The 20,028-nt window shown below is 40.2% G+C and overlaps 1 protein-coding gene across 4 annotated transcripts in view; it reads left to right on the forward strand.

Annotated features, from left to right (window-relative positions):
• The window catches only part of Ica1 (islet cell autoantigen 1), a 135,863-nt gene that overhangs the window by 6,600 nt on the left and 109,235 nt on the right, over window positions 1-20,028 (forward strand). For 2 of the 4 annotated variants that reach the window (XM_013122683.3, XM_013122682.3), the window contains exons 2-3: window positions 14,911-15,002; window positions 17,601-17,766. In XM_013122683.3, coding sequence (XP_012978137.1) covers window positions 14,986-15,002; window positions 17,601-17,766 — 183 coding nt within the window. In that variant the 5' untranslated portion in view covers window positions 14,911-14,985. The remainder of the gene's footprint in view (window positions 1-14,910; window positions 15,003-17,600; window positions 17,767-20,028) is intronic. The other 2 variants (XM_040728552.1, XM_013122685.3) reach the window with 1 other exon arrangement.

Raw genomic sequence — 20,028 nt, forward strand, 5'->3', positions numbered from 1 at the left:
GTTCCAGGAGTGCAGTTCAGTGTTTAGCTGTGGGTATCTGTCTCTGCTTCCATCAGTCCCTGGATGAAGGTTCTAGGATGGCATATAAGGTAGTCACCAATCTTACCATCAAGGAAGGGCAATTAATGTAGTCTCTCCACTATTGCTTAGTTTGCCAGTTGGTGTTATCCTTGTAGATCTCTGGAGATCTCACTAGTGTCAGCTCTCTCCTCAAGCCTATAATGACTCGATCTATTATGGTATCTCTTATCCTGCTCTCCTCTATTCTTACCTCGACTCAACCTGAGCAGGAAGGATTTCTAGTTCTAGTGGTGAGAGTATTGGAGGAGTCCCTCTAAAGCAGACTAGTCACACACACGTTAAAAATGCATGCTTGCTGTCTTCACTGTTGCTCCCTTCTACTTATCTGTTCCCAGAATAGGGCACACTTAACAGTGCTTGAAACTTGGTAGTGTCTGGACCCTATGTTACTTAGAGAGAAATCCAGGCTTCTATGTGATGTGTCCTGGGTGAGCCTCCTTATCCAGACAGCAAACTGCCAGTTTTGATAAGTAGTGCCTCCTTTGCTTATTGATAGAAGTGAGCCCACCATCCTTCTAAAGTGGTGTTTGCACTGTAGTGGCCACAGACCAACAGAACCTGAGCCAGTGATTATCTGAGAATATTTTTTAGCCTCATTAGCCAGTCTCATTTCAAGCTAGACTGGTGTAGAGTGGTTAAAAACAGGAGGTTAGAAGTTTGAATTTTCCAGTTATTGAACAAAGGGGAAATTATTTTTTCTAAGTTTTTTTTAATTTGTTTTATTTCTTTGCTTGCAAAATGGCAATGGAATGGCCTCCCCTTGATCATGTCCTGCATATGAAGTCACTTTATTGGTGCTTGTCACATGTAAAATGTTCAGTTAGTGACAGCCTACAATCCTAACTTTTGTCCAGCTGTGCTTGGTGCTCATAAGACAAAGATGAAGTTGGGGGCTCCTGCTCTCAAGAGGCCAGGGGGAGATACAAATGGAACTATCTTGTGTAGGAGAATAATGAACAGTGACATTCCCAGCCTGAGACAGCTAATCCCTAAGTGGGAGGACAGGAATGTGGAAATCCCTGGAGAAATTCAGTGGAAGGCATGTGTTGGGTTATGGAGGCTTCCCTGGGGCGGTAACATTTGAGGAGATTCTTTTCAGCAGGCAGAGTATGTGTTCCAGGAAGTTCAGGCCGTCTGAAATGGCCAGGAACACAGTTCTTTGTGACACACACTACACCCTATGGGAAAGGAGTCCTGTGTTTTTGCCAAGAAGTTCGGAGTTCCTCTAATGGCAAGAAATAGTGGTGAAAGCATTTGGAGCTCCATAACAAGCAACCTGATTGAATCTGCATCTTACAGTAATTGTGCAGACAATGGTGTGACAGAATGGAGTGGGCAGGCAAAGGATTAGTGCTGCCCCAGATGGCCTAGGCCGGGTCCTGTCTGTGTAGAAAGAGAAGGGAAAGATGTTCTGAAGGAGAAATGATGGAAAGAACATGGAGGCTAAAACGAGAGAGACGGCAACTTTTGAAATTAGGCCTTTTGGTGGAGTTAGCGCTGGTGCCTAGCATAGAGACTATGTAGAAATGGAAAGAGGGAAGAGGTACTGAATTCCAGGAGCCAATGGAACATCTGTGCGTTGTCTCAGAGAGGAAGGGCGTCGCCCAGTAGTAAAGAGCTCAATGGGGGTGGGGCTGAGGGGCAGGAAGTGGGGGAGATGGCAATGATGGAAGATGTCCATCTCCTACTCTTGGAGAGCTGTTTAATTTCGGAAGTCACTGGAATATAGGTGTTGATTGAAATGTGGAAACCCATGAAGTCACCTAGATTGAGCTAAGTGTGTCCAAAGGCAGCTAAGGCGGAGCTTTGTGCATAGATAGAGACATTGAGATGTGGGCACAGAGGAGGAGGAGCTGCCAGGAAGGTTTATCAAGGAGACGGTTTTCTTGAGGAATCTTCAGAGAAGGAAGAGGACGGTACCTTATGGTGGGAAGAAGTTGAGTGCGAACAGGAAGCAGAGGAAGTGAACTAACATGAAATAGGAGGGACAATAGGCAGCCGAAGGCCACAGCAGGCTGGGGAGCTGAGAGAGAACCACAGTGGTTATGGCCGTGGTGCTGCATAGTTCTAGAGAGGAGAGCAGACACTATGGCAGGTGTCCAGTGCAAGTCCAAGGCCCCGGTTTCCAGATCCCAGGAGCAGAGATCCTGGCCCTCATCCCCCCGGGGAGCTTTCTCCCACTTGCTGTTCCCCTAGGTCAGGAATCTTCTCATCCTGTGCTCTAGGGTCGTCCTGCCCTGAGCAGTATCACAGTGAAGCACGTGTGTTGGCACCAGGCTGTCCTTGCCTTCTGTGTCCGGCTTCTCCTCTGTCCCGCTGACCTGGAGGGTTCATGCAATTTCCTTGTTATTACAACTGGGCCAGCCCTATCAGGTGGATACACGCTGACCTGTCCTTCCAGATTCCCACCAAAACAAGTAGTCTGCCATGTGAGCTCTGGGCTTCGGTTCTACTTAATCTCATAAGCATATTCACTGAGAAAGTAGAAGGAAACTGGCATAGATATCGGGTAGTGGTTCTCAAATGACATTAACTAGATGGCCCAGTTAATACCCAGAAGCACCGTTTTCTCTTGTTTGTCACTGACTCTTAAGCTCTTCATTCCTCGCTCACAAGCCACTCTAAACTCAAAGCAAGACTTAGTTGCCACAGTTGAACCAAGGAAAGTCCTGGAATGTGTGCCATTTCCAGAGAAAGGAGCTGTGGTGTCTTGTTTACCGGGCCTCTGCACAGCATTGACATTTTATAGACCGCATCCTGGTGCGTGTTTACGTCAGCTGTCTTCCTCTAATGAAACAGGCTTACTCTGCCTTGGGAAATTTCCTTCAGCCACGAGCCTCGATTCATTTCTCTGTGAAAACAGAAGGCTGGACTAGATGATTCTGTGCATCCTCTGGAGTTCTTAGCTACAAGAGTCTACAGCCATAGGCACATCCTAATCTCTTTAGGAGGCCTTAAGTGATAAATTGAATTTTAAAGTGAAATGTAGCATCTATGTCACCATCCCCGATGGCTGGCATTAAGCCAGTGTGCAACTTCAAATCAATGTGGACCCTGTGGTCACAGCCTTGTTCTTTCCGCTATGCTAATTAATCTGTTTGTATATGGACTATATCCATGTGTATTTCATCTGCAAGTATCTCTATTTTATATCTAAGTGTATAAAGAGAGAGGTAGACAAATACAGAAAGGGATTCTTCTCGGATATTTTAAAACACAGTACCAGAGATTGAACTTAGAGCCTCTCATATGCAAGGTAAGTACTTAACTGCTACTCTGCATCTCCCAGCCCATTTTGTAACTTTCTTTTTTTTGGAGGTAGAGTCTCACTCTGTAGCCCAGACAACACTTGAACTTGACATCTTCCTGCCTTGGCCTCCCAAATAGCTGTGTTTCCAGGCATACCTTTTCACTTTCGATTGTCTTTTAGTTCTCTGTGTGCCCCATCACTCTTAACAAGTCTTGTGTGAATCAATAAGTGTCATACATAGACTGGGCCTAACTGAAAAACCTTAGGAAAATGTGGTAGATGATGATTTTGTAGGTTAAGTCACTTTAAATTAACATATATGAGTATATGGGGTTTTTTTTTTTTTGGTTTTTTGTTTGTTTGTTTTTGTTTTTACGAGACAGGGTTTCTCGTTTGGAGGCTGTCAGTCCAGCCCGGCCTTGAACTCACAGAGATCCGCCTGCCTCTGCCTCCCAAGTGCTGGGATTAAAGGCGTGCACCACCACGCCCGGGCCAAGTATATGTTTTTTAATGATGTTCTTGACCGGCTTAAAATCACCAGTTCTAGGAAGGAAATGGATTAAAGGTATCATGGATTCAACATAGAATAGTGGTTACCTAAGCTCTTTGCTGATTTGCCTAATGCCTTAGGCCAAGGCTATCCAACAAAAATAGAGTGGTAGCCATACAGATAGGATTTGAAGCAGTCTAGTTGCTCTAAAGTGTTCTTAGTTTAAAACACTAAAAGAAGCAGATGAAATTAACTTTTATGTTGCTCAACACATAAAAATATTTCAGTATGAAATATAAAGCTATATAACATACATAGAATATAATAAAATATAAAGTGTTTGTTTTATTTAAATGTTGTATATTCCATTTAACATTTATTATATAAAGGTAATATAATGTAAAATTTCATACAATTTAAATATATATGGATATGTAAGTGAAATAAAAATTATTTGTATAAACATAAAATATAGATTTATTAATGAGATATTTTGCTGGTTTTGGTTCCTTTTTTGTTTTTATTTTGTTTCTTAAGTCTTTGAAACCACCAGTGGGTTTCACACAGACAGTATATATGAATTCCAATTAGCTATGTTTCCAGTGTTTAGTTGCAACATGTGGCTAGTGGCTGCTACATTGGATAGTCTTACATGATAAGATTAATTTATCATAGATTGTTCATTCATAAAAAGTTTTAGACTTGTTTTCATTCTTTAAAATAAGATTTGTAATAGTCTTCCAAGTGTTATTCTTGCGTCCCAATCAAAATGCAACTTAAGAATAACATTTAGCTCTGTCATTTAATGAGGCGCTGTGCTGATAATTAAAGGGGAGAGGGTTATTTCTTTATCGGTGTTTATCCAGACATTTGTCTGTCTTGTTCTTCATTTGTCACCGTCACACTTCACCTTTTCAGGTTAATGTCTTAGAGAAAACACCACCATAAAGACAGATTAAAATCTGTATGCTGCACTTGAGTTAGCATTTGAAAGTCATGTAAACAGATAAAATCAAAGGTAGTATAACTTATACAGCAAATTCTCTCCTCTTTCTCTCTCATTCTATCTTGCCAGTTACTCTTTTCATAAGCAAAGGCCAACTATTTGCTCTTTTACTGTTGCTAGTGTCAAAATTGACTAATGCACACTTTTATATGATCCATGCTTACATATATCCTTTGCATTTATTATCTGCAAATGCCAGCCTCCTGGTATGACTGATATGTTATTCTGTAATAGAAAAATTTACCTAGGACTGTCCTTTGAAAGCAGGTTTGTAACTAGAGAAAAGGAGAGAGACCTAGATAGACCACAACCCTTTTAAGCAGTTTGAATTTTCTGGTTTATTCTTGCCCCCTTTCCAGTGTTCCTCCTTGTGAATCTGACCTTGGACCTCAACAGACAAGTTATCTCCCAATTTTGGAGCTCACATCTCAATTACCACATCTCAAAACAGACAATGTTGTGTTTGTTATCTCTTGGCTTCTCTTAGTTATCAATATCTCTGAAATTAAAATTGACTGTATAGTTTTTGTGAAAGAGTACATTCTTGTGTCAGCTAGCCTAGTCATTTTTATTGATATGTGAAGCCACATCGGTGAAGAGACACAGATGCACAAGTTTTTGGTGTGGTCATAGATGTGTCAGATCTTACTGATATTCAGGAACACTTTAGCAATCATTAAAATATATTTCTTTGTAGAAGCTTATTTTAATGCTTTTGTGGAATCAATGTTAATTATGTCCTGTGCACTGGCTGGTTTTGTGTGTCAACTTGACACAGGCTAGAGTCATCAGAGAGGAAGGAGCCTCAGCTGAGAGAATGCCACTATGAGCCATGAGATCCAGCTGTAAGCCATTTTTTCAATTATTGATGAATGGGGGAGGGCTCAGCCCCGGTGGGTGGTGCCATTCCTGGGCATGTGGTCCTGGGTTCTATAAGAAAGCAGACTGAGCAAGCCAGGGGAAGCAAGCCAGTTATCAGCACCCATTCATGGCCTCTGCATCAGCTCCTGCCTCCAGGTTCCAGCCCACTTGAGTTCCTGCTCTGACTTCCTCCAATGATGGACTGCAATCTCTGTGTGTAAACCAAATAAACCTTTTCCTCCCCAACTTTCTTTTTGGTCATGGCATTTCATCACAGCAATAGAAGCCCTAACTAAGACAAGTTGGTACCAGGAGTAGGGTATTGCTGTGACAGACTTGAACTTGTTTGGGGATTGTGGAAGGACTTGGAACTTTGGGATAGAAGAACTGGTGAGTGCTAAGAGCTCAGTGGGATGTTCTAGAATAGCCTGGAAGATAAGCATGTTAAGAGCTGTGCAGAAGGTGGAGGCCTGGCTTGTGACGTTTCAGAGGGAAGTTTAAAAATTCTTACTGGGGACATTTGTTATTTTGAGTTAAGATTAGGTGTTTCTGATTAGCTGGGACTGAAGAATCAGTTGTTTATTAACAAGATACCAGAACTGCTAAAGTGAGGCTTTGTTTTGCTGGAATACTTGATGGTGGTCACCTGGAGCTAAGAATTAGTGAGGAGATGGAGAGACCAGCATCACTGAGGTGTGAGGTCTTCTGGGAAGTGTTTCCTGAGAGCACAGAGAAGCTGTGTTCCAGAGGCAGCCAAGGTTGTACCTCTTGCTGACAGGTGGACTTTGGAATGTATAAGAATTACCCAGGTGGTACTGGTTTTGGAGATACAAATGGGGTCATGGTGAGGAGCTGATACTTGGCACTGGGAGAGGCCCAAAAGGCCATTGGTAAAAGTACATCCTTATGGCAGTTGAAGGCCCAGGACTGAGTGGGTCATGCAAATAAGCTGAGGCTTGTCTCCGTGAAGAGAGCTTAGGAGAGGCAGTTGGTGAAAGTGCAGCTCAGTTGCAGCAGAGGACCCCAGTGTTTTGGAGACGTCAGTGGGATGACCACCACGACCAGCAGCAGCGGTGCAGTAGAGCCAGCCAGAGCCTGGGAGGCAGCTGCGTGTGCTGCGGAGGGCAGAGCTGGAGCTGGGACCCAAACCCGATGGAGGAGTCCAGAAGATCGCAAGTGGGTCCCAGCCATTGGGTGGTTGAAATTTGGTTTTGCTTTGATTGTAACTGTGCCCTGATTTGCCCTCTCGATGAGACTATTTTTTTCTGGAGAATTCGATGTTAAAAGAGATTGGCTATTTTAAAGGGACTGAAATTTTAATGTATTTGGATGTGTAAAGACTGTGGGATTTTTAAATTTGTGTTTTTAATGTGAGATATTGGGGCCTAATAATGATGTGTTTGTGTGTCAAGTTGACAAGGGTCAGTTTTACTAGCTGGTTTTGTGTGTCAACTTGACACAAGCTAGAGTCATCAGAGGAAGGAGCCTCAGCTGAGGAAATGCTGTAAGGCATTTTTTTTCACTTAGTGATCAGTGGGGGAGGACCCAGCCCATGGTAGATGGTGCCATCCCTGGGCTCCTGGTCCTGGGTTCTATAAGAAAGCAGGTTGAGCAAACCAAAGGAAGCAAGCCAGGAAGCAGTACCACTTCCATGGCCTCAGCATCAGCTCCTGCATCCAGGTACCAGTCCTGCTTGAGTTCCTGTTCTGACTTCCTCAATGATGGGCTACAGTCTAAAAGTGTAAACCAAGTAAACCCTTTCCTCCTCAACTTGCTTATTAGTCACGGTGTTTCATCGCAGCAATAGAAACCCTAACTAAGACACCCTGTATATTAATGTCTGAGTTGTTTTAACGTGTGAATAAAATGATTTAAAAATATCCTAAAGTAATTAACATAAAATGCAACTGTAGCAGTGACTTGCATCTGTAAAGTTTAATAAAAACTTAGCCATCTTTTAGCTGCTTTGAATAAAGTCAGAATTCTGTTTTCTTCATGTAATATTTTTCTGACTCACAAAATTAAGGCATGATCCTGCATCACATTTACTTGTGAATTTATGAAATGTCAAAAAAATTCAAGAGACCTTAACCTATAAATAAAATCTGTTGAAATGTTCAAGTAATCACAGCCTTATGGAAATCTAGAGAGAAGCCCTGTGATACATCTAAATCCCACTAAATGTAGTCAAAACCATTGTCCTTTGTTTACCCTGTGCAGAGATGGAAGGTTAATTGAGTTTCCTATGCTCCATGGCACTCTCCCCTTCTTGACAACATGAAGACACCATCTGATGAGCCAAGATTTTAAAATAATAAATGCAAATAACTATGCCTGGAGAAATTGTTCCTTTTTTCACTGTTCTTAATGAAACTAGTTTAATATTTATACTCAAAACATACTCTTAGTTATAAGAAATTATAAAGTTCATTATTGACATATAAGAAAGTGACCAGAGATAAACATCTAGAATAAAAGAACTCCAAATACTCAGTTAAGTGTTACCTTAATACCTAGACTGTCTGATACCTTTCTAATGCTTGTCATGAGGCAAGCCCAGGAGCCAGCATTGTTCACCCAAGCTAGTTATGTTTCTCTGGCCCACACATCTCCATGAAAAAAAAAGGGCTTCGTTCCATAATGGCTGTTATGACTGGCATTAAATCTGAAATTACATACCAGAGAAGTAGAAAGACTTAATTCAGATTGTTTGGAAGCAACCGGTGAGTCAACTAACTGAAGACAAGTTAGGTACAGTTGAGCTTTATAAAATGATTGCCTAATGTGTAGGTTTTGGCATATGAAAGAAACTAATTTTAAAAATTGGTCTTTTTTTCAGATGAGATTAAGCTACTAAATAATAGAAAATGGTGCAAGGAAATTACATTAATTATGAACTAGTCAGTGGGAAGCTGAAGCCAAGAGACACACCACAAGCTTAGCCTTTGTGATGGATGCTCAATGACTAACTCACCAGCAGGGGCAGCCTTTAAAAGATACTCACTAAATGTGAAAGAAATACCGGGTGTCAACCCTGTAGTGTCCGCTGACTAAATTTAAGTGATGAGAGGGCCCGGGTGTGTTCTGTGACTAGTACCTGCATCTCTCACGTGTGTTTATGTGATGATAATGCGTAGCAGTTTGTGGCTGATTACACACACCACTGTATAATTCTATGGGGAAAAATGTATTCATTTCTTTCCCTCCATATTCACTCACACCACTAATTCTTGGAGACTTGACCTAGAAGCCATGTAGTAAACCAGCTCTGTTCCTTCTCTTCAAAGTCCCTTTAGCACTGGACACTTGCTCTTGTCCTGCATGCATTTTCTATCACAGACCATGCTGGCAATTCCCTAATACAGGTCTCCTTTGCAGTTATATGCACATGGCCGCAAACATCTGTTGTATATACTGATGTGCAGTTTTTACCATGGCTTAATTGTAAAGAATGATTCTGTATTTCATCAGACGCAAGAAGTCATTACCATGAGGCCTACTATTTATGTTTTCTTGAAAGAAAAGTGACTGCCAAATTTTTGGCAAGATAGTGATGATTGTAACACATATACAGTTTCAGAGATTTTGAAATGTGAACAGATTTGCAACTCAGATTTGATGCTATGTAGTTTGGAGATGCTGATGTTAGGGAGGACTGGCCCTTCCAAAGAGTACTTCCAATATGCTACCTTGTTCCTACATGGCTAAAGTGTATACATATAGGGAGAAAGATGGCCCACTTTCCAAAGAGACCTAAATAGTGATGTATATACGATGGAACTGAACAGTTATAAGATAGTGACATTTTTATCTAGAATAGAGACATTTTGAATAAATTATAGAGGAAAACTTTAAAAATATTCAAGGCAATCTACCATAAGCTCAGTATACACCCAATGAAACAGCATCTGTGTTCGTGTCCTTCATGTAGCAGAAAAACTTTCCATTAACTGGAAGAGAAAATTCTTCCATTGAAACTGGGAGGGTAATTATAAACATGAAAGTTCCTGCAGGAAACATGACACACTTAGAAAATAATCACGAGGAAACTAGCTGCCTATTAAAATATTTTCATGGGTTGACAGTGCCAATGTGGCAGAATAATGATCATTCTTACCTTTTTCATGAGTGTTGGCTCAAGAGCTTTGATTATTTTCATAATTTATATGTAATCAAAGGTGGCACCAGCTAATTTCACTGCTGTGAAGACTCACGGGAAAGTGTTGTAGGCCAGAACAAGTGTTCATTGCAGCTGAAGCCAGCCTGCTTGGAATGAAGATGCCTTCTCATATCATGTTGTCAAGAAGAATCCAGTGTTATGGTTCGAGGCAGCAAGGCTAGACTAACTACTTCACTGTGGAGCAACAAGTTAGACTCTATTTCAGCATTTTTGTGAACCTTAGATTATTGTGAGGAGGAAACCAAGACTTTTGTTTATGTCTATACTGTTTCAAAGTGATGTTTAAAAGACATGTGTATGGATACTTAATATGTTTTATTTATTCATATCAGGGAATCAAATTGAGAGGGCAGTACAGGAAGTGTATCTAAACAAGGAAAATGGGCATAATGATTGCACAGAACCTCAATACAAAATACAAAGAGTGTTCCTTTCCCTGATCCTAGGTTCTCCCCACAGGACAAGATGATCTCCCAGCCTCTAGGGTGGTTAGGATAAACCAGGGTTTTAATGCCTGATCCTGGGCTATGAGACATATTGTAATCCTGTTAAGGTGCAGCTTGGAAAACCCAAGAGGGCTGTTTAGACCTCTTAGAATCATCTAAGTGACAGGATCTAACTTCTGAGCAGAAAGCCATTCCTTCCTTTTACTTGTGTCTTGGACAAAGAACCCACTGCCCAGGAAATCACTGCCATCTTGCTAGGATTGTTTTATAGAAATAAGAACTTACTGTTCATGATTAACTCTTGGAGCCCAATATCTTTGAACAGATTCGTCATCGTCACCATTATCATCTTCATCATCTCATAGTTCTCATTGGTGGACTACTTTGCCTTCCTTGAGAAAAAACCCAGACATCCTTGTGGGCAAGGTGTCCAAACTGATTGAGATATTGGTACCCTTGTCTTCATGGCACTTGAAGTCCATGAACAATTTCATACTATTGAAAACTTCATTCTCTTACAATGGAATGTTTTTACAAGTGAATTTACAAATGTGCCATTATTTGGTTCTACAAATTTCAAATGTCTTCTGAGTCTCCAAAGAATGTTTATATATCTGTCTCTACTACTAATTGTACACTCTCTAATACTGTATACTAATCCCAGGAGACTATGGAATATTTAATGTGGTCAGTATAAATTGAAACTTAATGTGTGGGTAAATATTAAAAAAAACATTTTGGACTTAGTTCAAATGTGAATGAGAAATATAGACTAGAATTTTTTTCTCTTCCTTTTTTTTTTAAATTTAAGTTAGAAACAAGCTTGTTTCCCTGCCTTCCCCACCAGGTCCTCCAGTCCCCCACCCAATCTCCACTCCGATCCCCAGGGAGGGTGAGGTCCTCCATAGTGGATCTCCAGAGTCTGTCATTTCATCCAAGGCAGGGCCTAGGCCCTCCCACAAGAGTCCAGGCTGAGAGAGCATCCCTCATTGTTGGATGGGCACTCAAAGTCTATTTGTATGCCAGGGATAAATACTACCCAAGGCACCATAGATTACCTAGGTAGGCCTCCTCACTGACACCCACATTCAGGGAGTCTAGGTCAGTTCCATGCTTTCCACACAGCCATCAATCTAGGGTGCCCCTTGTTCAGATCAACTGTTTCTGTGGGTTAATTCAGTCCAGTCTTAATTCCTTTGCTCATCAGTTCTCCCTTTCTGTGACTGGATTCCAGGAGTTCAGTTCAGTGTTTAGCGGTAGGTGTCTGCAGATGCTTCCATCAGTCGCTGGATGAAGGTTCTGTTTCCCAGACTCTCTGACAGTGGGATTGTATGCTGGCACTCCCCTGATTCATTTCTAAAATCCATAAACGCGTGAGTACATACCATATTTGTCCTTTTGTGACTGGGTTATATCACTCAGGATGGTTTCTTCTAGTGCCATCCATTTGCCTGCAAATTTCAAGATTCCATTTTTCCCAATGAATAGTACTCCACTGTGTAAATGTACCACATTTTCTCTATCCACCCCAGTTGAGGGTCATCTAGGTTGGTTCCAGGTTCTGGCTATTACTAATATTGCTGCTATGAACATAGTGGAACAGATGTCCTTGTTATATGAATGTGCATTTTTTTGGGTATATGCCTAAGAATCGAATTGCTGGGCCTTGTGGTAGACTGATTCCCATTTTCCTGAGGAATCACCATACTGATTTCCAAAGTGGCTGTATGAGTTGGCACTCCCATCAGCAATGAAGGAGTGTTCCCCTTTCTCCACATCCTCTCCCGCATAAACTGTCATTGGTGTTTTTGATTTTATCCATTCTGACAGGAGTAAGATTGTATATCAGAGTTGTTTTGATTTGCATTTCCTAGATGGCTACGGATGTTGAGCACTTTCTTAAGTGTCTGTCAGCCATTTTAGGCTCCTCTACTGAGAATTCTGTATTTAGTTCCATACCCCACTTTTTGATTGAATCCTTTGATTTTTGGAGACTTGCTTCTTGAGTTCTTTGTAAATTTTTGAGATCAGCCCTCTGTCAGATGTGGGGTTAGTGAATATCTTTTCCCAATCTGTGGGTTGCCTTTTTGTCTTGCTGACTGTGTCCTTCAACAAATGGTTCTGGCATAACTGGATATTGGCATGTAGAAGACTGCAGGTAGATCCTTGTCTATTGCCATGCATAAAACCTAAATCCAAATGGATCCAAGACTTCAACATAAATCCAGCCACACTGAACCTGTTAGAAGAGAAAGTTGGAGGTACCCTTGAATGAATTGGTACAGGAGACTGCTTCCTGAACATAACTCCAGTAGCACAGACACTAAGATCAACAATAAATGGGACCTCCTGAAACTGAGTAGCCTAGAAATTTAATATTGATTACTTTTTCAAATTCTATTTTTAGATGTGTTAGATTAAATAACAAACATTAACTTTCATTATTTTGGTTTTACTATGGCCATCAGATCATTTTAGCTATGCTATAACTATTAGTGTTTTTTTTTATTGGACAGAATTAATTTAGATGACAAGTTGCTTCCTGTCAGAGACAATGCCTATTTTGTATTTAGTGTCCAGTGAAGGTTTGATTAATTAAAATGTCAAACTGAAATGAAAGGGTGAAGATTTGTAATTTTATCTATTATTATTATTATTATTGGTGTGGTAGTATGAGAAAGAGAGGGGGTTGTAAATGTGGAAGTCAGTTGATTTTTTTCCACCTTTGTGTCAGTTCTGGGGTTCACCCTCATGTTGTCAGACTAGTAGGGCACACGTTTCTACCTACTGTGACCTGTCAAGAGCCCCATCATGGTTTTTAACTCATGGCTGTGGTATTGTCAGTTTAGGAAATGATAGAGCAAGTTGGGAATAGGTGGAGTCTAGGAATTCTAAGATATGTGTTAGTTGTCTTTGATGTGTGGTGTTTGAACATGTTTAAAAGGAGATGGAGGCTCTGACTGTAGCTGATTTATCACGAGATACTTAGATATGCCTGCATGGTTTATCTATTTGGTTACCCATGACTTTGTTGCATTTTGCCGTGTTTCTTCAAGAAGGATCCATTTTTCCATGAAGGCTTTCTTTGCATTTAGCCACAGTTCTTAGACTTTAATATTTCTAGAAATTATATTAACATGTAAGTTTTGTTGTAACTGTGAGTTTGAAGACCCTTTCCCCGAAATTCTAGTTCAGTGGGGAAGGAGCCAGGACTCCGGAATTTAACACCCAGAGCAGCATGGAGCAGTGGCTTGGCAACCACACTGGGGGACACTGCCAGGTGGTGTGTAATCTGGTAACATCCGGAGAGTCTGTATAGGAGAGACAGTTTGCTCAGCAATATTTGTTCTTGGTATTAAAAAAAACCAAAGTGGATATAGATTTTAATGATCAAAATTAATCAAAACTGTTACAGCAAAGCAAACAATCAACAGAAGCAAAATCAAAGGCTGTCTATGGAATGGAAAAAAATTGCAAACCATGTAGATGTAATGTCCAAAGAACTCAATAACAAAAATAGTTCAGTTTTAAAATGAGTAAAGGATGGAAGGACCTTTCTCTAATAAAAACAAATTGTCAACAAAACTACAGAAAGATGCTCACATCACTGACTGATAGTCAGGGGAATGCAAACTAAAACCAAATGAGCTGATGCTTAATAGCATGCCTTCTGGAGAAAAGCGACTCTTAATGGCAATGGTGTGGAAGGCTTGGAACTGTGTGTACTGCTACAGGAATGTTCAGTGTAGAAACTAGCCCTGTAGAAGATCAGAAACAAGCAAAAAATAAAAGCTACCATGGCTATCCCACTTCTGATCCTGCACCCTCCCTACATCATTTCTAACAAAATCTTTATATCCAAGAAGCATAGTACTCCACTAGAATATACAAATTTTATGTATCAGTTAAAATAAGTGTAATTTAAAATTATATAAAAGAGGGCGACCAGTGAGATGGCTCAGCAGATTGTGGCTTTTGTCACCAACCTAACCTGAGTTAGATCCACAGAACCCAGATGGTACGAGTAGAAATTTACCCTCAGTATCCTCTGATCTCTATGTAAACAGCATGACATGTGTATTCACACACATAAATGATAAGCAAGTGTATTTTAAAATTGTGATCTAAACATTTTAACGTGCACAGGTGGTGCAAGTCTATATTCTCCACTCTGACTGTACCACAGTTGGATCCATTGTTGCCGTTTCTTTTCAGACAACTGTATGCTTTATAAAAGATGAGCACTAAAGACGTGGAAGAGTGCTTTTCAAAGTAAATTATATGATACTGTATATCTCAGCGGCATGCAGCATTAGTTCATGTATCTTAAGCTTTATATAAATGACAGCATCTGTGATATAGTCTTACAAAAGCTGGGGTTTCTTAAATCATTATTCTACCTGTTCATTTCCTAAAAGCTTCATTTGGGATATTTGCTCCAGTGTTACTCAGGTAATCATTTTTGACACCAATACCTGGCATTATTGTAGAACAGTGTTTGACCCTTATCATGCTAGACTGAAAAATATTATGCATTGAATTAATGTATAGTTATAATGTAGTGAATAACTGTTAAATATATTTGTTTTATTCCAGGTTTAATATAACATATCATATCATGCTTTTTCTCTGCCCCTTCTCAAATCATCAACAGTAGAAAAAGAAGAAGACATGTCAGGACACAAATGGTAAGGAATCTGTTGCCAGTTTTTCCATTGGAGGATGACAAATGGAAGTTGTATAGTTTATGCTTAATGAATGAGGATGAAATGGAACCTATCAAGAGGCTTCAGCAGTAACTAACCACCTATCCACTTTCTGATGCTAGAGAAGCCTGGTTTAGTATCTTTCATCAATGTGGGATAAAAACCAAGCAACAAAAGTGTTGTCAATACTTCCATCACTCTTAGGAGTCTAAGGATAATTTTTCTTACCTCCATTTCATATAATCTGATAACTTGATGCATTATTGCTACTATCTTCTTTATAACTTCCACTATTAGAGGGAAAATGCAAATGTTATGTGGGCTGCCTAAAGAGCAATTATACAGTTAATCAAACATTATTCAGTTTTATTAAAATGGTGAACATTCAGAAGCCAATCATAACTAGACATGGTTCTCATGGTAGCTCTATCATGTATGTGTCTATAACATATCTAAGCAGCATGTAAGCCTCTTAGAAGTTCTTTAATTGGTAATTTCTTAGCATGGTGAAGCTGCCACATACCAAACAACTAGAAGGTTGTCAAGTTATACCCCCTTTAACTTGTGTAATGAAAAAATATACAATAGTTTTATTTTCATACACCAAAATATATGAAATACACATTTTAATCCTTCCCTTCTTACCAAGAAATGTATTAGGCCCAAAGTCCTCTATAATATCAATCTTTAAACTTCAAAAGAATTTCTGCATGTCTTAAAATATAAGTTTCTTTTTAAAAATAAATAAATGACTAAGGTTATCCTTGGGCATTCTCATTGAACATTCATCCAACAGTTTTCAGACTTATTGTAGTTGGTTCCTCTTGCCTCCTTGTGTCCCTGAACTGGCTCCATCTCAGTGCCCTCATGGTGACTGGCATGTCCTGGGATTCTCAGCACTTACTCATAGGAACTGGAACACACCCCCACCCCCCACCCCCACCTCAGGTATAGGTAGACCCGAGCAGAGCTCAACTTTGTGGCTTGCTGGAGATACACTGCAAGGTCTCTCCTTTCATTCTGTGTGACTTCGAGTGACACCCTTAACATTTTGGAACTTCAGGTTCTCGTTTGTTAAATTATGGGCAACTGGTGAGTGCTTACAAGATTTCTAAAGCACTCCCGGTTTGTTTTTTTTCCTCCAAAAGGAACTTTTTTCTGTTGATCAAGAAAAAAAAATCCAATGCAAAATTCATCCAATACTTCAGTTTTTAGAATCCCATTTCCCTGGAATAATCTATTTGGGCTAGACCCTTTCAGTCTTTTAATGTGTACATTATAGAGACATACCTTTTTCGTATATGGTATGCCTATTTTATCTTATTTTCTCTAGTATGAAACCTAAATAAATCTCTTAACTAATAAAGATATAAATAGCACTCCCACATGTCCTACACCAAAGATAAGTATCATCAAGGACATCATCAGACAGATTTTCTGACATTTTAAGACTGAACATGTGAGGTGACCTTGTAAGTAGGCATAATGGACTTAACAAATGAAGACCATGAATCATCATGCCTGAGATACAGCATTTTGCTACAGTATTATAAGGCAGCTCCCACTTTAGAACATCAACTTGGCACATCTAGAGTGGCGATGGACGAGGGTGGGAGGAAGGAGGATTGGTTTGAGGACCCAGATTGGGCTTTTGTAGTGGGAACTGAACCAAGTAGGATGTAGACCGACTAGGAGGAGGGATGGAGCACTAAGAGCAAACCTCTAACGGTATTTGGGATCCTCTGATCACTTTTATGGAATGCAGTGTCATTCTCAGTTGTCTTTCTAATTCTTCTCTACAAATTTTTATTTGCTTCTCAGTACAGTAACTTCCTATATATGTTTAAGCATTTTTGTTGAAGAATTTAGTTTTTAACACCCAGAAATCTAACAGTTTGTAGAATTTATTTTTTTTACTTTATTACTATAAAGACAATTAATGCTGACTCTACACTCTTAATAAATTTAAAGTGCACAATTAGTATTGCTAACTGGTAGGTCCAGTGGTAGGAGGTCTCCGGAACGTACCTTATGGCTTGATTAGCCATTCTCCACGTTTCCCTTCCCCCAGAGCTAGCCACCATTCTTCTCCCTGACCCGGAGTCTGACAGTTTCAGATGCCTCTGTAGCAGATTTTAGACGTGCTATTTTTCAGCCCCTTATCTGCTTTCCTGCTGTCACCCCACTGTGGCATAATGGAGGTGTGGAGAGATGTGCTGCTGTCTGTCCTTATCTCTGACACATGGGGCTGTCCTGAGCTAGTTACTGGCTTCCTTGGCCTCGCTCTTTCCACCCCCAAAAGGAGTAAGTCCAACCTAAGATACACATATACATTCTTTTTGATGTTCAATTTCTTGATTTTCTTTAAAAGATTCAGAACTTTCTCACTTGAAGTTTTAAAATTGTGGAGTAAGTTAGAAAGAATTGATTTTCATGGTATAATAACCCCATAAAAAAGCTTTTGTGTATTTATCAATAATGTAAATGTACATTAGAAAGTCATATCTAGGTAAAATACTTCAGTGTAGTATCTTAATCCTTTTGAAAGCCATGACTAAAATAGTTCTCTACTGTTTTTAGCAGTTATTCCTGGGAGCTGCAGGACCGGTTTGCTCAAGATAAGTCAGTTGTCAATAAGATGCAGCAGAAGTATTGGGAAACGAAGCAGGCCTTTATCAAGGCCACAGGGAAGAAGGAAGATGAGCATGTTGTTGCCTCTGATGCAGACCTAGATGCCAAGCTAGAGGTAAGCTCTTCAGGGCTCTCCGGTCCAGCAAAGCTACCTTGCAAGAGTCAAGACTTTAGAGCAGTCTTACTAGACAGTCTTAGTTTGCTCACATTAGACAGTGAGGAACACCTAGGATCAGATCAATTCTACAATATATTTCAGTCTACAAATTCTGACCCCAACATACCTCTCTTAATGTGTTTTCAAGCAATAGAGTTGGAATGCATGGTGTGTGGTAAATTCAAGGAAGTGTTTGTTGAAATATTAAACACAATAAAAAAGGTCTGCTCATTCTATCTGAGAAGCTAGAACATTAAAACCAGGCATGTGTTTAGTCAGCAACAAACATGACCTGTAAAGTAGAGTCTAGCAAGGTTGTTTACTATACCATGGAAAATTCTAGAATGAATTAACTAAGCCCATATTTAGTGAAAGTATGTAGTGAAAATATCCAGTTATGTTGTGGAATGTTTGTTTACACTGTGAAGATGTGTCTTTGCCAAGGCACCTTCTAATTAATTTAATAAGGAGCTGAATGGCCAGTAGTTTGATGGGACAACGTTGGATGGGACCTCCAGGAACAGAGAGGACTCTGGGAAGGATAAAGGCAGAGACACCAGCCAAACACAGAACATTTGCAACACACAGTATGGGACAGAGGTAAAAGCCACATGGTAGAATGTAGATTAATAAAAAAATAATGCCTTAATTTAGGTTATAAGAGCTAGTGGGACATGCCTAAGCTAAGGCTGAGTTTTGGTAATTAATAATAAGTCTCCATTATCTTTATTTAGGAAAGACTCATTAATCTAATGCATTTATACGAGTAGAAGGCCTGCTACGTCATTGTCTTGCTGAACAATTTTGCCTGTAGCTTTCCTTACATTTTGAAAGCAAACATCAGTTCTGTGAGTGGCAGGTCACTGAGAAATAGCGTGTCCCATGGATGATAGTCAGTGGGATCTCTGAGTTTAATATGGCAGCTAATGAGCTGAACAGTCACGAGACTGCAATAAAAAGCTGAAGATTTCAAAGCCTTTTCTGGAAGGGGCTAAGGAGACACCATGGTAGTTGTCAATTACAGAGGAATGTCTTCTGTGCAGAAGAGGAGTACACTCGTTCTATGAATCTGAGGGAGGAAGCCGACACAGGCCGGACTTGCTAAGGTTTAGGCTAATGAGAGATGGGCTGGCTTTGAGACAGTAGACGCCATGCACAGTGGGATGTGAGCTCTGTTGTCCTAAAAACGAGAATGCTTGCTTGTTCCAGCTGTTATGAGGGCTAAATTGGGAGTAATTCAAGTGATGATATTATTTATTGAGGGCTTATCATCCTGGCAACCGCTTCCTGAATACTCCTGCCATACCTGGCCTCTGCCTCCCTCCCGTGTTTGTTTGGTTTTTCCTCTACCTCTCTACACTATTAACCCTATGTTTCAACCATTATGGCTTTTCTCAGGTCTCTGGGTACAATCAGCTAGTTCAGACTTGTCAAAGCAGTTTCTGTGGTCTGCCTGGACACTTTCCCCCTACATCTTTCCTTGACTGACTCATTCTCGTAGTTCTCACAGCCTAAAAGTCACTTTGAAAAGCTTTACCTCACCGTGCTGTTTAAAATCCCTGGCTATCTACCCACAGAACAGCTGTTCACTAACACATGGCTTAGCTTCAATTTGCTTGGAGTACTCATTTCTGCCACAGAAATCCCTCTGGTGGGCACAACAGTAAGTCTAGGGCTAAAACCTTTGGGTGCACCATCCACAGAAAACCTCAGGTGTAAGTTTGTTTGCCTGTCTTTTCTCTAATAGGAGGTCAAATTCCATGTTAGCATTAATCACCACTGTGTCCGCAGCCTGTCCCAGGCACAGTTTCCAACTGAATGACTGTGTAAATAGTCACTATATATTAGTACAAACAGTATCAGTTCTTAGCCCTTTCTCTCCTGGCATTGGAAATTGTGAAACTGAAGCTGATTGGATGCTGCTTCAGGAGAGATTGTACCATGGAACAGAGTAAAGAGAGGAAGTGCCTTTTGGGATATTTGTATTGTAAACACAGTGTAAGCCATTCTAAGTTGTATATGCTTTTCATATCTCAGAGGTCTTTTTTTAACAAGCTAATAATAGCACTGGCATAGTTGTAGCCCTGTAATCCCAGCACAACAGAGGTCGAAGCAGGAGACTTGCCAGTTTGGGCTCCACAGCCAAACCCTGTTTCAAAGATACAGTGATTTAATATTTAATTTAATTCACTACTGTCTTAAACATTCTGTTTATGTGAA

Source organism: Mesocricetus auratus, unplaced genomic scaffold (assembly GCF_017639785.1).
Source record: "Mesocricetus auratus isolate SY011 unplaced genomic scaffold, BCM_Maur_2.0 Super-Scaffold_100019, whole genome shotgun sequence".
Lineage (NCBI taxonomy): Eukaryota > Metazoa > Chordata > Mammalia > Rodentia > Cricetidae > Mesocricetus > Mesocricetus auratus.